This window comes from Schistocerca nitens, chromosome 8, assembly GCF_023898315.1.
Source record: "Schistocerca nitens isolate TAMUIC-IGC-003100 chromosome 8, iqSchNite1.1, whole genome shotgun sequence".
NCBI classification, from domain to species: Eukaryota; Metazoa; Arthropoda; class Insecta; order Orthoptera; family Acrididae; genus Schistocerca; species Schistocerca nitens.
The window spans coordinates 277,816,072-277,831,548 of NC_064621.1; the positions used below are offsets into that span (position 1 = coordinate 277,816,072).

At 44.5% G+C, this 15,477-nt stretch overlaps 1 protein-coding gene across 1 annotated transcript in view; it reads right to left on the minus strand.

Annotated features, from left to right (window-relative positions):
• Nucleotides 1-14,583, minus strand: part of LOC126199002 (myrosinase 1-like) — a 122,494-nt gene extending 107,911 nt beyond the window's left edge. Inside the window, exons 1-2 of the mRNA XM_049935681.1 lie at nucleotides 14,300-14,583; nucleotides 11,400-11,533 (exon numbers count right to left, since the gene is read on the minus strand). Of these exons, the coding sequence (XP_049791638.1) occupies nucleotides 11,400-11,533; nucleotides 14,300-14,501 (336 nt within the window). The 5' untranslated portion in view covers nucleotides 14,502-14,583. The remainder of the gene's footprint in view (nucleotides 1-11,399; nucleotides 11,534-14,299) is intronic.
• Between the last annotated feature and the right edge of the window lie 894 nt (nucleotides 14,584-15,477).

Consider the following 15,477-nt stretch of genomic DNA (forward strand, 5'->3'; position numbering starts at 1 on the left):
ATAACCTCTTCTATCATTAATTTCCTCTCAAATTTTTAAATTGTTTCTGTTTTCTTTTCCTCGATTTATGTTCATTTTATCCCAGTACTAAGTCATTATTGTTACTGTAGTACCAACTCATTATTGTTAGTCTTTTTTTATTGCTCAAGGAAAAAAATGTTAGAAAAACGGAAAATGTATTCTAACATGCAAAATTGAAAAAATGTGCGACCTGCTTTTTAAAATAGGCAACAAGTCTTTCAGTAAGCAATAAATGAAATGAAATGAAGTTCTGTAAGTTTCACACGAGTCACTTCTCGTCCCATCGTATCCCAACACGTTCTAGACTGGAGCCAGGTTCGGAGATCGTGGTGGCTATGGAAGTTGCTGCACGTTTTGCAGAGCACGTTGAGTATCACAGGTGGTGTTGGAACAACACATCACCTTCCTATCACAAGAATGGCAAAATAACGGGCCTCGCCGGCCGAAGTAGCCGAGCGGTTCTAGGCGCTACAGTCAGAAACCGCGAGACCGCTACGGTCGCAGGTTCGAATCCTGCCTCGGGCATGGATGAGTGTGATGTCCTTAGGTTAGTTATGTTTAAGTAGTTCTAAGTTCTAGGGGACTGATGACCTCAGAAGTTAAGTCCCATAGTGCTAAGAGCCATTTTTTTTTTTAACGGGTCTCACAACAACCCCTCCAGAAACCCCAATTGTGAAAGAGAGTTGTAACTGGATGAATGCATTCTACGAGACAGCACTCACCACGTCTACGTCGACCTCCCTAACGACTGTCACTTGCGTGAGGCAAAATCTGCCTCCATCGCTAATCCCATAACGGCACGAGCCGAGCCGTGCACGTCGATGCCGCAGCGTGAGTGGGAGACAGGCTAGAGACGTGCTCGCCTCTAGTCCTACTGTTAACGTCCGATTTGCAACAGTTCGTGCTGAACGACTGGGCTCACAAACCCTCTTATCTGTGATGTGGCTGTTCTACGATCTTCCACTGCTGTCCTTACAATACGACGATCTGGCAGGCGTCCAACGTGCGTGGACGTCCAGCACATCGTCTACGACTGTGAGAATGATCTCTGATACCAACATCGTTGCACAACTGACAAAGCACGTCTGCCTTGTGTGGTGTTTCTCTGGAAGGACCATCATGCCACTCGGAACCCCAAAATTTAACCCCATTAATTTCACTCAGTTGTCTGTAGGAAGCACGAGTACGCCTCCACGGTATGGTTGTCCGCTTGTTTCAGGCATCTGCACCACATTGAGAATTCCGGCTGTTGACATTTCCTGTTAGAGTGTAGATACAGATAATGCTCTGGTACCTACACGATTCCATTTCCTGTTGGCGAACGACGCTGAAACCGTTACCACTACATCTACAATCCCCAGGTGCCATGTATCTTCATTCGATCAAAATCGAGCAGTGTATATTACGCGTTTAGGTATCATGTCACGGCACATCGAAACGGAATATTATTATTGCAGCACAGTCAGAAAGGCTGATCATTACGACAACTAACAGGATACGCACTCTGAGAGAAAGGTGAACTACAAGGAAAGTGCAGATACAATGAGAGTATGAATTTTATGCTATGATGATGGTTGCTAAACCAGCCTTCTTCTTCTTCTTTCTCATGTTATTTTACCTTTACCCCTTATCAATACAGGGTCGCAATGCTAATTATCTGATTTGGCTTTGTAAATGTTGCGGGGGGGAGGGGGGAGGGGGCCTTCCTGTCGCCATCACTTTGTCCCCTAAGACTGAATTTCTGCCTTTTTCTAAATGTTTGTGATTCGTGTAACTGACCAGATCTGGGTATCAGTCCAGTATTAGCCTTGTCAGGTGTGGAAAACTGCCTAAAATCCACAACTAGAGTGGCCAGACAACCGGCCCTTTTCGTTTATCCGCCAGTCGGATCAGAGCTGGGGCCGGTACGCCTTACCGCATCCCAGAAGTAGCGTGCTGACATTCGCGGCTAACCGGTGAAGTATTAAGCCAAACCGCCAGTAACAGTAAAACACCTATAAATAGATGGATATTATGGATTTCTTAAAATATTTCATTGCAATTTACCATAGAAATTCAAAACTGTTATATATTTTCGTGCAGTTAGAAGTACGGCTGCAAAATTAGTTGACGGTATTATTTTTAGGGTTCCGTGCCCAGTCTTTGAAAACAGAATCCTTATAAAACCGTATTGTTGTCCGTCTGTCTGTTCGTTCAACTGTTAAGAACACTTTTCTCTCATGAACGGAAAGACGTATCAAGTTCAAATTTATCTCATATATTAAGGTCCATGGTCCCTTGGTGGTGTAAGACTTTTAAGCTTTTAAGTCGATGCAGTGAAAAGATACGGCCATTTATGTCACCTATTTTGGTACTCGAAAACTCATTCATCGAAAGCTATAGGATAACCCCAATTGACCTAGAACCATGAAATTTGGCAATAAGTAGGTTTCACAGTACAAGTAAAGGACAAATGGTTCATTTTTAAGTATATCGCATAGAAAATATCTTTCTGCCATTTGAACACTCATCATGTTTTAGTAAGTAAACAAAAAAATATTTTATTAAATCTTCTATTTATACATATATAAAATGAAGTTCTTTCGTATGACCGGGGTAGTCAGGGGGACTGCTAGAGCTTTTCATAAGATCTTAGCATTCCCGAAACCAATATCTTGCCAGTATCGAAACTGATAATAGTAAAATATCGTTGAGATTCTCGATTCCCAGAATGGATGAACTACATAAATACATATTTAAGTTTATGTGGAACCCTCAGTGTATAAGTCCCACTCGCGCTTGGCCGGTCTTTTTGGATGGTATGGACTTATGTTTCAAAGAGAGCTTGTCACAGATCTTAGTGAAGTGAAACTCTTGTTGACATACAAAACCTGAACGATATCTAAATGAAAGTAAGGAAATCAATTTGAGGGGGACTCAAATGAAACAAAAGTAAAATTTTGACAGCTGCCGTGATGGAAATCGCAAGACATTTTGGTCTTAGATGAGGTCAGGTAGATGATCTAAATCATAAGTTCAGTCGATCAGTCACGATATTGGTACGAAGCGTAGTATGACAGACAGAATGCCGCAGTATTGAACTGGGTCTTTCGAGTTAGTTAATTTATCATGAACCTAAAGTGATTTCCTCTTTGTCTTCGCACGAATGGTGAAATGACAGATATTGATGTAAACAGAAGAAAGGCATCGGTATCTGATGAGATAACTGTAACTTATGCGAAAGAACTTGCTCCCTTGTAGCAGTTTAACATAGGATACCAAGTGATTGGGAAGAAGTGTAGGCCACACCAGTTTTTAAGAACTGTGGTCTATGAGACGTACATAACCGTAGATTACTTCTCTGTCATCTGTGTTCTGCTTAACTACATAACAGATTTAATGGTTATGCAGTATGATCTTCTCGTAGATTGAAAATATACTCAGTAGGAGTCAATACGGATTCCGAAAACTGAGACCTTGTGAATATAGTTACGTTCTTCGTTCATAAGGACTAAACTGTCGTAGACAAAGTGGCCCACATTGTTTCCTTGTTCTTTGATTTCCGGAAGACTTTCAATAATTTTTTAATGTTGAGCTCCATAAGGTTCCCTTTCTGTGCAGCGACCGTGGAATATAAAACTCTAAAGAATGTAGCAACCAGTCGCGGAAACATAATTTATTTATCTTTTTGCAAATCGATTTCGACTGATATCAGTCACCATGAGTGCATTTTTCTAACCGATACACGCCATAAGTAGAAATACTGTCCTTGGCAGATTTCTATCATGACAGAAATCTGCCAAGGACAATATCTCTACTTATGGCGCGTATCGGTTAGAAAAATGCACCGCTGGTGACAGATATCAGTCGAAATCGATTTGCAACAAGATAAATAAATTATGTTTCCGCGACTGGTTGCTACATTCTTTATAATTTTATTTTCAATAATATTAGACTCAGCCGTTTCGTGGACAACACTGAAGCTGAACGAGCATAGCACTAGGTATGCGATTGATTTCAGCAGACAGGAATAAACATTTCATTCTTAATGAATAGAAATATAAATTATTTAGTAAATGTCGTCGGAAACACTGTAAGGCTGTTGGAGGAATATGTTGAACACATAAGAAAGAATCATCATGCTAACTTTTTTTCAAACAATGTTCTCCTTATGTCAGTATGTGTACACTATTCTGTATATCTGCACGTAGGAGCCGTGAAACTAAGTAAGCCTCAGCTGTAAATCTCCGCCGGCCGCGGTGGCCGAGTGGATCTAGGTGCTTCAGTCCGGAACCACGAGGCTGCTACGGTCGCAGGTTCGAATCCTGACTCGGGCATGGATGTGTGTGATGTCCTTAGGTTAGTTAGGTTTAAGTAGTTCTAAGTATAGGGGACTGATGACCTCAGATGTTAAATCCCGTTGTGCTTAGAGCCATTTGAACCATTTGTGTATCTCCTACGTCTTCCCTCCCAACATACCTCTCCCAAACCAATACATGTACTTCGTGTACCTGTACTGCATATCTGGAATAGCACGTAATGACAAATGCGCAGCAGTAAGTTGCCATCTTGAGCGATCAAGAAGCCCGCTTTGTCCGTTCAGTTGGGACTACAGTCTGTCACCACGCTGGAAACTGGACCAGGTGCCTTCCCACGTCCTTGTAGAAACCGCAGGAAGCGCGTTTTGAATGTTTGCACTACTTATCGTGGAAGAACCATACTGTAGGATACGGAGTTGCACATCACGATGCTAAGTTGTGCGAGAGTGCAGCTAAGCATTTCATGTAGATGCAGGAGCCTGTCATCTGTCCATCGTGTCGATCAGTTATACCGAGGGACAGCCCGTTCTCAAAATGGAACGTAAACCACTCGACAAATTTTCTTTTCATGACAGCACTGAAGCGGCTTGCGTGGAGATGTTGGAGAAAGTCTTGCGAATGCAGCCCATGACACATCGTAATTGCAATGTAAGGCTTCGTATGCTTCTAGGGTACATACCAAGTGCAAAAGTGTAGCTTATTTGGGAAATGATGTGGCTACTAGAGCATGTGTCTGGCATTAGTCGTGCCTTTCAAGATTCCGATGTACCATGCGGTTGAAAAATCTCAAAGAAGCTTTCTCAGTGTGCGTTCTTGGAATATACTGCATGAAATAACCATAGGTCATTTCATTAGTTATTTGTCCCCTGAAAAGAGATCACAGTACACTATCTGACAAAAAGTATCCGGACACCAAAGCATTAGTGTAGTGTATGTCCACCTTTCGTCTTGAACTCTGCTGGAGACACTTTCAAAGAGTTGTCTGAATGTCTGTGAAGGACTGACAGCCCATTCTTGGTCGACAGCCAAAACCACGGAAGGTAATAATGTGGGAAACTAGGGTTTGGCGAACGGCCGGTGTGGCCGTGCGGTTATAGGCGCTTCAGTCTGGAACCGCGTGATCGCTACGGTCGCAGGTTCGAATCCTGCCTCGGGCATGGATGTGTGTGATGTTCTTAGGTTAGTTAGGTTTAAGCAATTCTAAGTTCTAGGGGACTGATGAGCTCAGATGTTAAGTCCCATAGTGCTCAGAGCCATATTTAGGGTTTGCCGCGAACTGAATTTCCCAGTTCATCCTGAAGGTCTTCCACTCGGTTCAGGTCAGGGGTACGGACAGGCCAGTCTTTACGGAATGTTACTCTCCATAGACTGATGCCTCACATGTGTTGCTTTATTAAATGGTATATTGTCAAGCGGATACAAGCAATCATCGTCTCCGAAATGCTCCTGTACTGCATTTAGAACTCTATGGTGTAAAATTTATTCATATCCTTCCCGTTCTGCATTGTGGTAAGCGCAGTATAGGCCACCACACGACAACCACGAAAGTGCCCATACCGCAACAATACCTTCTCCATACTACACTCCTGGCAATACACTGTTGGCACGTATGATTATCTAGGTATTCGCCAATCCAAACCCTTCCATACGTCTTCCACAGGGTACTGCGTGATTAATCACTCAAATCACTCGTTTCCAGTCATCTACTGTCCAGTGACGTCGTTCTTTACACCACATCAAGCGTCGGTTAACATGGCTGCAGAAATGTTTGAGTTATGAGTTTCTCACCGATTAACGTATCCCTTTCCTTTTCTTAACTCACTACGCACAGTTACTGTGCTATCTGGACTGTATATAGCACTTTGGAACTCACAAGTGACTCACAAAAAAAAAATGGTTCAAATGGCTCTGAGCACTGTAGGACTTAACATCTGAGGTCATCAGTCCCCTAGAACTTAGAACTACTTAAACCTAACTAACCTAAGGATGTCACACACATAAATGCCCGAGGCAGGATTCGATCCTGCAACCGTAGTGGTCGCACGGCTCCAGACTGAAGCACCTAGAACCACTCGGCCACACCGACTCCTTCCGCTGATTTCACGTGATTGCTTTTTACTACCCCCTTCCCAGTGCTCGCCGGCCCCTGTCCGTCAGTATATGAGATCTGCCTGGTCTCACATTAGTTGTGGTAGTTTTTCGCATTTTCACTTCACAATCACATCACCAATAACCGGTAACTTGAGAAGGATTGAAATGTCCGTGACGGATCTGTTGCTCAGACAGCATCCAATGTCTAACCCACGTTCTAAGTCTCCTGAGCCACCAGTCTGCTCTTACAGCTTCTGTACTGGCACCAAAACACTCCTCTGCCTCCGTTTATAATGCCGGCTTCGCCTATAGTGACACATGTAGTGGAAAATACTTTTGATCAGATAGTGTGTACTGCTCACATACATACCAGAAGACACAATTTGGTGAAACAAGTTCGGTTCAACAGTTAGTGTTGCAGTAAATGCACACTCCTGTTTTTACACCATGAAGAAGCCCCTGATGTGACACTATCATTTTAGAACTTTGAAGTCGACCGTTCTGAGAGTGAAGTTACCTCGACAAACGCAGTTATGCTTCTAGAGAAATATAAAAAGCAATTCAGGATGCCATCTCCTTTTCCGCCCATAGGACGCGAGAGGCCAACTAAACACCAGCTGCAAAGCCCCAACATCTTTCCCTAAATCAACCAGTCTCCCTGCAACACCAGGCTGCAACAGCCAACTGCAGTTACAGTATGTAAAATAATCATTCGATCTACTAAATTTACTCTTTAATGGCTGCATGAAAAAGGTGAAAAAATCGAAAAATAAATGATTGTCGGAAGTAAAGGAAAGTCAAAACAACCTTCGGTGGAAATAAAAGGAAGGATGATAACATTAAGGGTGCAACGGGAATTCCACTGTTAAATGCAAAGGTGAGAGCGGATAGCTGGAAAGAGTAAATCGAAGACAGCTCTGAGGAGGAAGATTTGTCTGATGTGATAGATGAAATAGGAGTCGATTTAGAGGTGACAGGTTATCCAGTATTAGAATCGGAATTTAATAGAGATCTGGAGGATTTATGATCAAAAACGTTAGAAGGGATAGATAACATTCCATCAGAATTTCTAAAATCATTAGGTGAAGTGGCAGCAAAACGACTATTCACGTTGTTGTGTAGAATGTATGAGTCCGGTGACATACCATCTGACTTTCGAAAAAATATCATACACACATTTCCGGAGACTGCAAGAGCTTACAGGTGCGAGAATTATCGCACAATCAGCTTAATAGCTCATGCATCCAAGTTGCTGACAATAATAATACACAGAAGAATGGAAAAGAAAATTGAGGCTGTGTTAGACGACGATCAGTTTGGCTTTAGGAAAGGAAAGGCACCAGAGAGGCAATTGTGACGTAGCGGTTGATAATGTAAGCAAGATTAAAGAAAAATCAAGATTCATTCTTAGGATTTATCGACCTCAAAAAAGCGGTCGACAATATAAAATGGTGTAGTATGTTCGAAAACTAGAAAAATAGGGATAAGCTATAGGGACAGACGAGTAATATACAATATGTACAAGAACCAAGAGGGAATATTAAGAGTGGACGACCAAGAACGAAATGTTCGGATTAAAAAGGGTGTAAGACACGGACGTAGCCTTTCGCCCCTACTGTTCAATCTGTACATCGAAGAAGCAATGATGGAAATAAAAGAAAAGTTCAGGAGACTCTGAGACTATGGGACTCAACGTCTTAGGTCATCAGCCCCCTAGAACTTGGAACTACTTAAACCTAACCAACCTAAGGACGTCACACACATCCATGCCCGAGGCGGGACTCGAACCTGCGACCGTGGCAGTCGCGCGGTTCCGGACTGAAGCGCCTAGAACCGCTCGGCCAACCGCGGCCGGCTGGTTTCGCTGATGACATGATCTGCTGAATGGAACGAACAGTCTAATGAGTACAGAAAGTGGACTGAATGTAAATCGAAGAAAGACGAAAGTAATGAAGAGTAGCAGAAAAGAGATCAGTGAGAAACTTAACATCATGACTGATGGTCACGAAGTAGAAGAAGTTAAGGAATTACGCTACCTATGTAGCAGAATAACCAACGACGAACAAAGCATGGAAGACATAAAAATCAGTCTAGCACTGGCAAAAAGGGGGCCAGGTGAACGCCTGCAACAAGCCTGTGTACAGCCTTGACGCACCGAACCTACACCTAGATTTACACGTGTGAATTCGTATGACAATGAGAGCACTCACTTGGTTATCCCACGAACCTTGACTGCAGATTTCTACGCCAATCTAGTGGGTCGACCTGAGCACTCCAGGGGCTCTTTTTCAACAGGATAACGCTCTCTCACATACTGCTGTTGGAACGTAGCATTATAAACAGGGTGTTCACATGCTCCCGTAACCTTTTCGACCACCAGATCTGTCTCTAATAGTGCGCATGTTGGACGTCATTCACCGACAACTCCAGCGTCATTCAAAACCAGTATTATCCGTTCCTGTATTAACCAATAATATGCAACAGGCATGTAACTCCATCCCACAAACTGACATCCGAGACCTGTACAACACAGCTTATGCACGTCTGCATGCTTGCGTTCAACAGTCTGGTGATTACATCGGTTATTAATATACCAGTCGTTCACATCTGCAATGGCTTGTCTCGCACTTACCTGTGATACTGCAATTTTAATCAAATACACTCCTGGAAATTGAAATAAGAACACCGTGAATTCATTGTCCCAGGAAGGGGAAACTTTATTGACACATTCCTGGGGTCAGATACATCACATGATCACACTGACAGAACCACAGGCACATAGACACAGGCAACAGAGCATGCACAATGTCAGCACTAGTACAGTGTATATCCACCTTTCGCAGCAATGCAGGCTGCTATTCTCCCATGGAGACGATCGTAGAGATGCTGGATGTAGTCCTGTGGAACGGCTTGCCATGCCATTTCCACCTGGCGCCTCAGTTGGACCAGCGTTCGTGCTGGACGTGCAGACCGCGTGAGACGACGCTTCATCCAGTCCCAAACATGCTCAATGGGGGACAGATCCGGAGATCTTGCTGGCCAGGGTAGTTGACTTACACCTTCTAGAGCACGTTGGGTGGCACGGGATACATGCGGACGTGCATTGTCCTGTTGGAACAGCAAGTTCCCTTGCCGGTCTAGGAATGGTAGAACGATGGGTTCGATGACGGTTTGGATGTACCGTGCACTATTCAGTGTCCCCTCGACGATCACCAGTGGTGTACGGCCAGTGTAGGAGATCGCTCCCCACACCATGATGCCGGGTGTTGGCCCAGTGTGCCTCGGTCGTATGCAGTCCTGATTGTGGCGCTCACCTGCACGGCGCCAAACACGCATACGACCATCATTGGCACCAAGGCAGAAGCGACTCTCATCGCTGAAGACGACACGTCTCCATTCGTCCCTCCATTCACGCCTGTCGCGACACCACTGGAGGCGGGCTGCACGATGTTGGGGCGTGAGCGGAAGACGGCCTAACGGTGTGCGGGACCGTAGCTCAGCTTCATGGAGACGGTTGCGAATGGTCCTCGCCGATACCCCAGGAGCAACAGTGTCCCTAATTTGCTGGGAAGTGGCGGTGCGGTCCCCTACGGCACTGCGTAGGATCCTACGGTCTTGGCGTGCATCCGTGCGTCGCTGCGGTCCGGTCCCAGGTCGACGGGCACGTGCACCTTCCGCCGACCACTGGCGACAACATCGATGTACTGTGGAGACCTCACGCCCCACGTGTTGAGCAATTCGGCGGTACGTCCACCCGGCCTCCCGCATGCCCACTATACGCCCTCGCTCAAAGTCCGTCAACTGCACATACGGTTCACGTCCACGCTGTCGCGGCATGCTACCAGTGTTAAAGACTGCGATGGAGCTCCGTATGCCACGGCAAACTGGCTGACACTGACGGCGGCGGTGCACAAATGCTGCGCAGCTAGCGCCATTCGACGGCCAACACCGCGGGTCCTGGTGTGTCCGCTGTGCCGTGCGTGTGATCATTGCTTGTACAGCCCTCTCGCAGTGTCCGGAGCAAGTATGGTGGGTCTGACACACCGGTGTCAATGTGTTCTTTTTTCCATTTCCAGGAGTGTATGTTACCAAGACAAATGTATTCCCGAAATATCATTACTCTTCGTTAATTCTTTTTTGGTGCTGCAATTTTTCATTGTATGTTTGCTGCAGGCTTAAGATGGCTGCAGACTTTTTAATTACAGGCATCAAATCTTAACCACCTTTTCATAAAGTATGTAGTTCCCAATTTGGAGGTCTTTTTTCGCAGTAGGACATTAATGGGAGGAACAGCTTCAATAGTAATACCCATTTTCCAGGAGCGTTATTCTCCAAACTATCGAAGGAGAATTGAGAAGGTTGGAAAGTAAGAGAAAGCCACTGACAGAAGTAAAAATCTGAGGACGGGTCGTGAGTCGTGCCTGGGCGCTCAGTCGGCAAGAACACTGCTTGCGAGAGATGAGGTTTCGAGTCCCGGTCCGCCACGCAGTTCTAATCTGCCAGGAAGTTTCAATACAGAGCACCCTCTGCAGAAAAGTGAAAGATTCGTTCCACAAGCTTTAATAGAGTTTTTTATAACACAACACACGTCCTTAATTTCTGAACTGGACAAGGGTCACACTCTCGTGAAAGTAAACACAACCTGATCAGCCACTATGAAATTTCACCTTTTGATGTAACAGTGAGATAAATTTTTAAGTACGTTTGTCTTATTTCTTGTTTGTGATTCGAATAATAAGCTCTTAAGGCACGTAAACAGTTCACTGCGTTCTTTAACAATCAGCAAAACAAACTTCAACGTGAACTCCTTTAAAGCCACGAAATAGTTACGAATAAACAATTACTGTAGCTGAAGTTTGCAACTCCATCCCAATTTACGATTCTGTAGGTAGGTACTCGACAATATCTGAATTCGAAATCGTAACAGGAGAAGCAAGCTGAAGTTAACATAGGGAGACAGTTTCGATGAAGGGTTTAATCCATACTCACACTCAAATTCTTCAGAGCCTGTACGTCCTCCGCGTACTTGTGGTACGAGTCGCAGGCCACATCCCCGTTGTCGCCGTTGGTGCCATATTCTGGATGTTCGTGCAACATCCGGTCCCATATGCTCTCACCCTTTCCTGTAAAATGAGGAGTAGTGGATCAGAAATGTCCAAAAAGCAACTCTGATTTAATAAGCTACCTCTCTGTGAATGAGAGTTTTACTATCCTGTTGGCACTAGGATGTAAAAGTTCAGTTAACTCGGTAAATAGTGTGGCAAATTGGAGATTTCTGGCACAGGGTATGCCTTGCACTACTGCAGAGCTACAGTGAACTTGTGTCTACTTGCCAACAACATTATTTCAGACTCCACATTGATACTGCGTCTTGACGTGGTACCCGAATCACCGTCATATACTAGGAGAGTGACGTTTGACTGAGACTGGTGAAAAAATTGAGCAAAGTAATTTAAGTTTCAGATCGAAGCGACGGTAATTTCAACAGAAGTTTTGTAAATCCACGGGATGCAGAAGGCAAATGAGGGGAACGAATGTATTTCTAAGCGGCTGCCAACCATTTTCTTCGAGTTATTAAAACTGAGCTTCGAAAAAGTATAAAGTTTCTTAAAATAAAATTAGGAGTGAAATTGTTAAGGCTTTCGTGGCAACTCGTCGTCAAACTGCCTGTTGGATTCTATCTCGGGTTTTTCGGGTGACGTTTGTTTGATGATTTTTCTGATGTTTCGCCATCACCAGTGGGTGGCACTGCCAAAGCTTCGGCCACCATTGTTGGTGGTGGACTGGAGTCAAGCTCGCAGCCGCAGATTGTATTTACCTGGCGCGCCAACGCACAAGACCTTTTCCGTGGTCATTTCCGGTGATGTTCTCCCCTCGCTACCTGCAGCGGTCGTTCGCTGCAGCACGGGAATCCATCTTGAGGCTTTCTTCTTTCTTCTTGAAGCTGTTCTCATGTTTGTGTATTTCTATAGCTTCTCTGGACAACCGGGCGTTTCAGATCTACTCTACAGCGAGATCTTCCGTGTCGGCTAATTTTAATGTGTGGTTAACCTCACACGGCCGATTTCTCCATCTGCAATGCCGCTTACGTTCTCTGATGCTGATCCTGGCCCTGATCGTCCAGTCATTCCAATATGAAGTTTTCGGCATCTACATGGTATGTGGTATATTCCCGACATTGCAAGTTGGTCCCTTTTGTCCTCTGCCGATGTGAAACTCTCTTTGATCTTCTTTGTTGGTTAATAAATCGTCTTTCCACTGTGTTTGCGCACTATATGGCCGATTCTGTCTGTCATTCTGGGAATATATTGCAGAAAGACCGTACCCAAAATTTCTTTTCCCAGTGTGTCACTTGCTCACTTATAATGTAACTTCTGGATTACCCATTGCTCCTCAGAACACTTTTCAGTCTCGCGACTGAGATGCTGCGTCTCTCTTTTTCGTCTTACTCGTGTTACCAGCGCATTAATCATGCCTGATTTGTGACTCGGGTGGTGATTTGACACTTTGCGCAGAAATCGGTCCGTGTGTGTGTTTTCGACACATGCTGTAGAGCGCTTTTTAGATGAAGCTTAACTTTTCTGTCATAAAACATTGAAACTCTTCTTACTTAAAATTGAGGTTCGAAAAATTAAACTTCATAAAAATAACCTTAGTCGGAAAAGAATTAAACGTTTCTTAAGAAAAGAGGAATAACATTTCTACAGAACAGATTATATCTTCTTAGGCGAATACTAAATTATTATTTCGAAAAAAAGGCTTTGGGAAAAATTCTCTTGTTTGTGAGATCTGAAAATATTTTTAGTTGGATTAAAACTAATTCTGAAAAATCTTTGGAAAGAAACCTGAATCTCTTCCTTGAAAAAAGTGCATTTCTTTAAATGGTCACGGAATAATCTGTGGAGAAACCAGAATCCTGTAGTCTGTCTCCGCATATTGGGAGTCCACCATTAAAGAAGCAGTTGTAATACTTGTAGGTAACGACTTAATTGACGGAAACAGGATGTCAACTCAGTAAACGATAATGATCATCACTTTCGGCGCTAAGGAACTGTCAGACGCAGACAAACGAAAGCAACGAATTAACACAGATAGGGAATCGAAGCCAGGACAGTTAAGTCGGGCACCAAGACCTTGCCCGTGCTCGTACAATTCGTCTGCGACTTGTGGCTACGCTTTCCCCGAACCACGAATATGGAAACCGGGATATCTTTCTCCGGCAGGGAGCTCTGGACTACGATGACGTTATAAACTCGCCGGTTCTTTACTCGCGAGCCTCACATAAACCGGCGAACCACAACAGTAATGAGCCAGCAGCGCCTAAAGATGACGAGCAGTAGCCTTGCGGATGTAATATGCAAATTACACAAGACCATCCAAAGCGACGCCCGTCAACCATTCAAGCGCGAGTTTTTCATTGAAAAAGTACGTAACTCACCAGAGAGGCTGAATGGTTGTCAGCCTAAATATTGCGGGAGGATGTGGACGTCATCCGGGTACAAGCACAAAATCTCATGGAATACTCATTACGACGGTAAAACATAAATAATCTTTCTTCTCTTCTTGGTAGTTGGGTCTGTCACCAATCGTACCATGGAAGTGGCCATAATTCGAAGTAAAAGTGCGGAAAAACAACTGTCGTGTGACACGACGGCCTGGAGAACGTCTTTCAGCTGGACACCACCTGGACGACTTGGGCGTTCTTAAAAGTATCGGCAACCAGTTTTCTCCAGAGGGTCACCCAGCCAAGTACTAACCGGGGCCATCGTTGTTTAACTGAGGTGATCGGAAAGAGGGGGGGGGGGAGTGTTACGAACTTAAGAAGGCACTTTGGCAAAGTGGAGAGGAAGCACTTGTGAATTTCTATCGCTACAGACTCTGTCACTCACCGTCGGCGTCCCAGCCGCCCTCGATCTGGTAGGCAGCGGTGGCTGCGCCCAGCATGAAGCCGTCAGGGAACTGGTTGACGGCCCCCGCTCGCGGGAGGCTGAGCGGAGAGTGGTGGGAGTCGGCTGCCGCCGGCCAGAGCGCGGTTTCTGCTATGGAGGCCAGGCACGCAGCTAGCAGCAACACTACTCGATTGGATAACATGGTCTCTGCCTCACAACTAAAGCTGCCACGTCTTTCAAAGCCTACTGTCTATAAAGGTTATTGCCTTAATTTCGTCCTGGTTTTTATCGCCGTAATACAGCTGCAGTCCAGTGATAGCGTCAAGTGTTTACAAACTTTGGGTCCGCTATAGAGCTCGCAACTTCAGTCACTGCATAATGTATTAACTTTCTGAAGCTAGAGATAACGTTTTTTCTTATCGCAAACCGACACACCGCACCAGTTCTCCACTTCTTAGAAGGGATGTCTCTCGGCTCGAACAGGAATTTCAAATTAAAAATATCTATACAGACCTATTTCACATTTCTAACTACGCCTACGACGGCGTTTGATTATGTTGGTCTTGGTTTGTACACTGCAGCGCTTGCGGTCTTGGAGAAGTGGAGGTTAGCACGCCAGTCAGTCAGTTACCTCAGCAAGTAGTGAACATGTTTAGTATACGTATGTCAATATTGTCATACATATACAACAAAAATGAACGAATCCACAAAACTATGGAATGTTTTAAGTATTATCGCATACAAGTTAAAGCTTTATCCATCGGAAGACGGTGTAGGACGGGATGATGACGCTTTCGCAATGATTTTGGTGGACCTGATTGTTCAGAAACATGATTATTCATTTGACTGCTCAACTGGAGTTGCAGTGGATAGGACAGTGGATGAAGAAAGCTACTATACAGGGTGTTACAAAAAGGTACGGTCAAACTTTCAGGAAACATTCCTCACACACAAAGAAAATATGTTACGTGGACATGTGTCCGGAAACGTTTACTTTCCATGTTAGAGCTCATTTTATTACTTTTCTTCAAATCACATTAATCATGGAATGGAAACACACAGCAACAGAACGTACCAGCGTGACTTCAAACACTTTGTTACAGGAAATGTTCAAAATGTCCTCCGTTAGCGAGGATACATGCATCCACCCTCCGTCGCATGGAATCCCTGATGCGCTG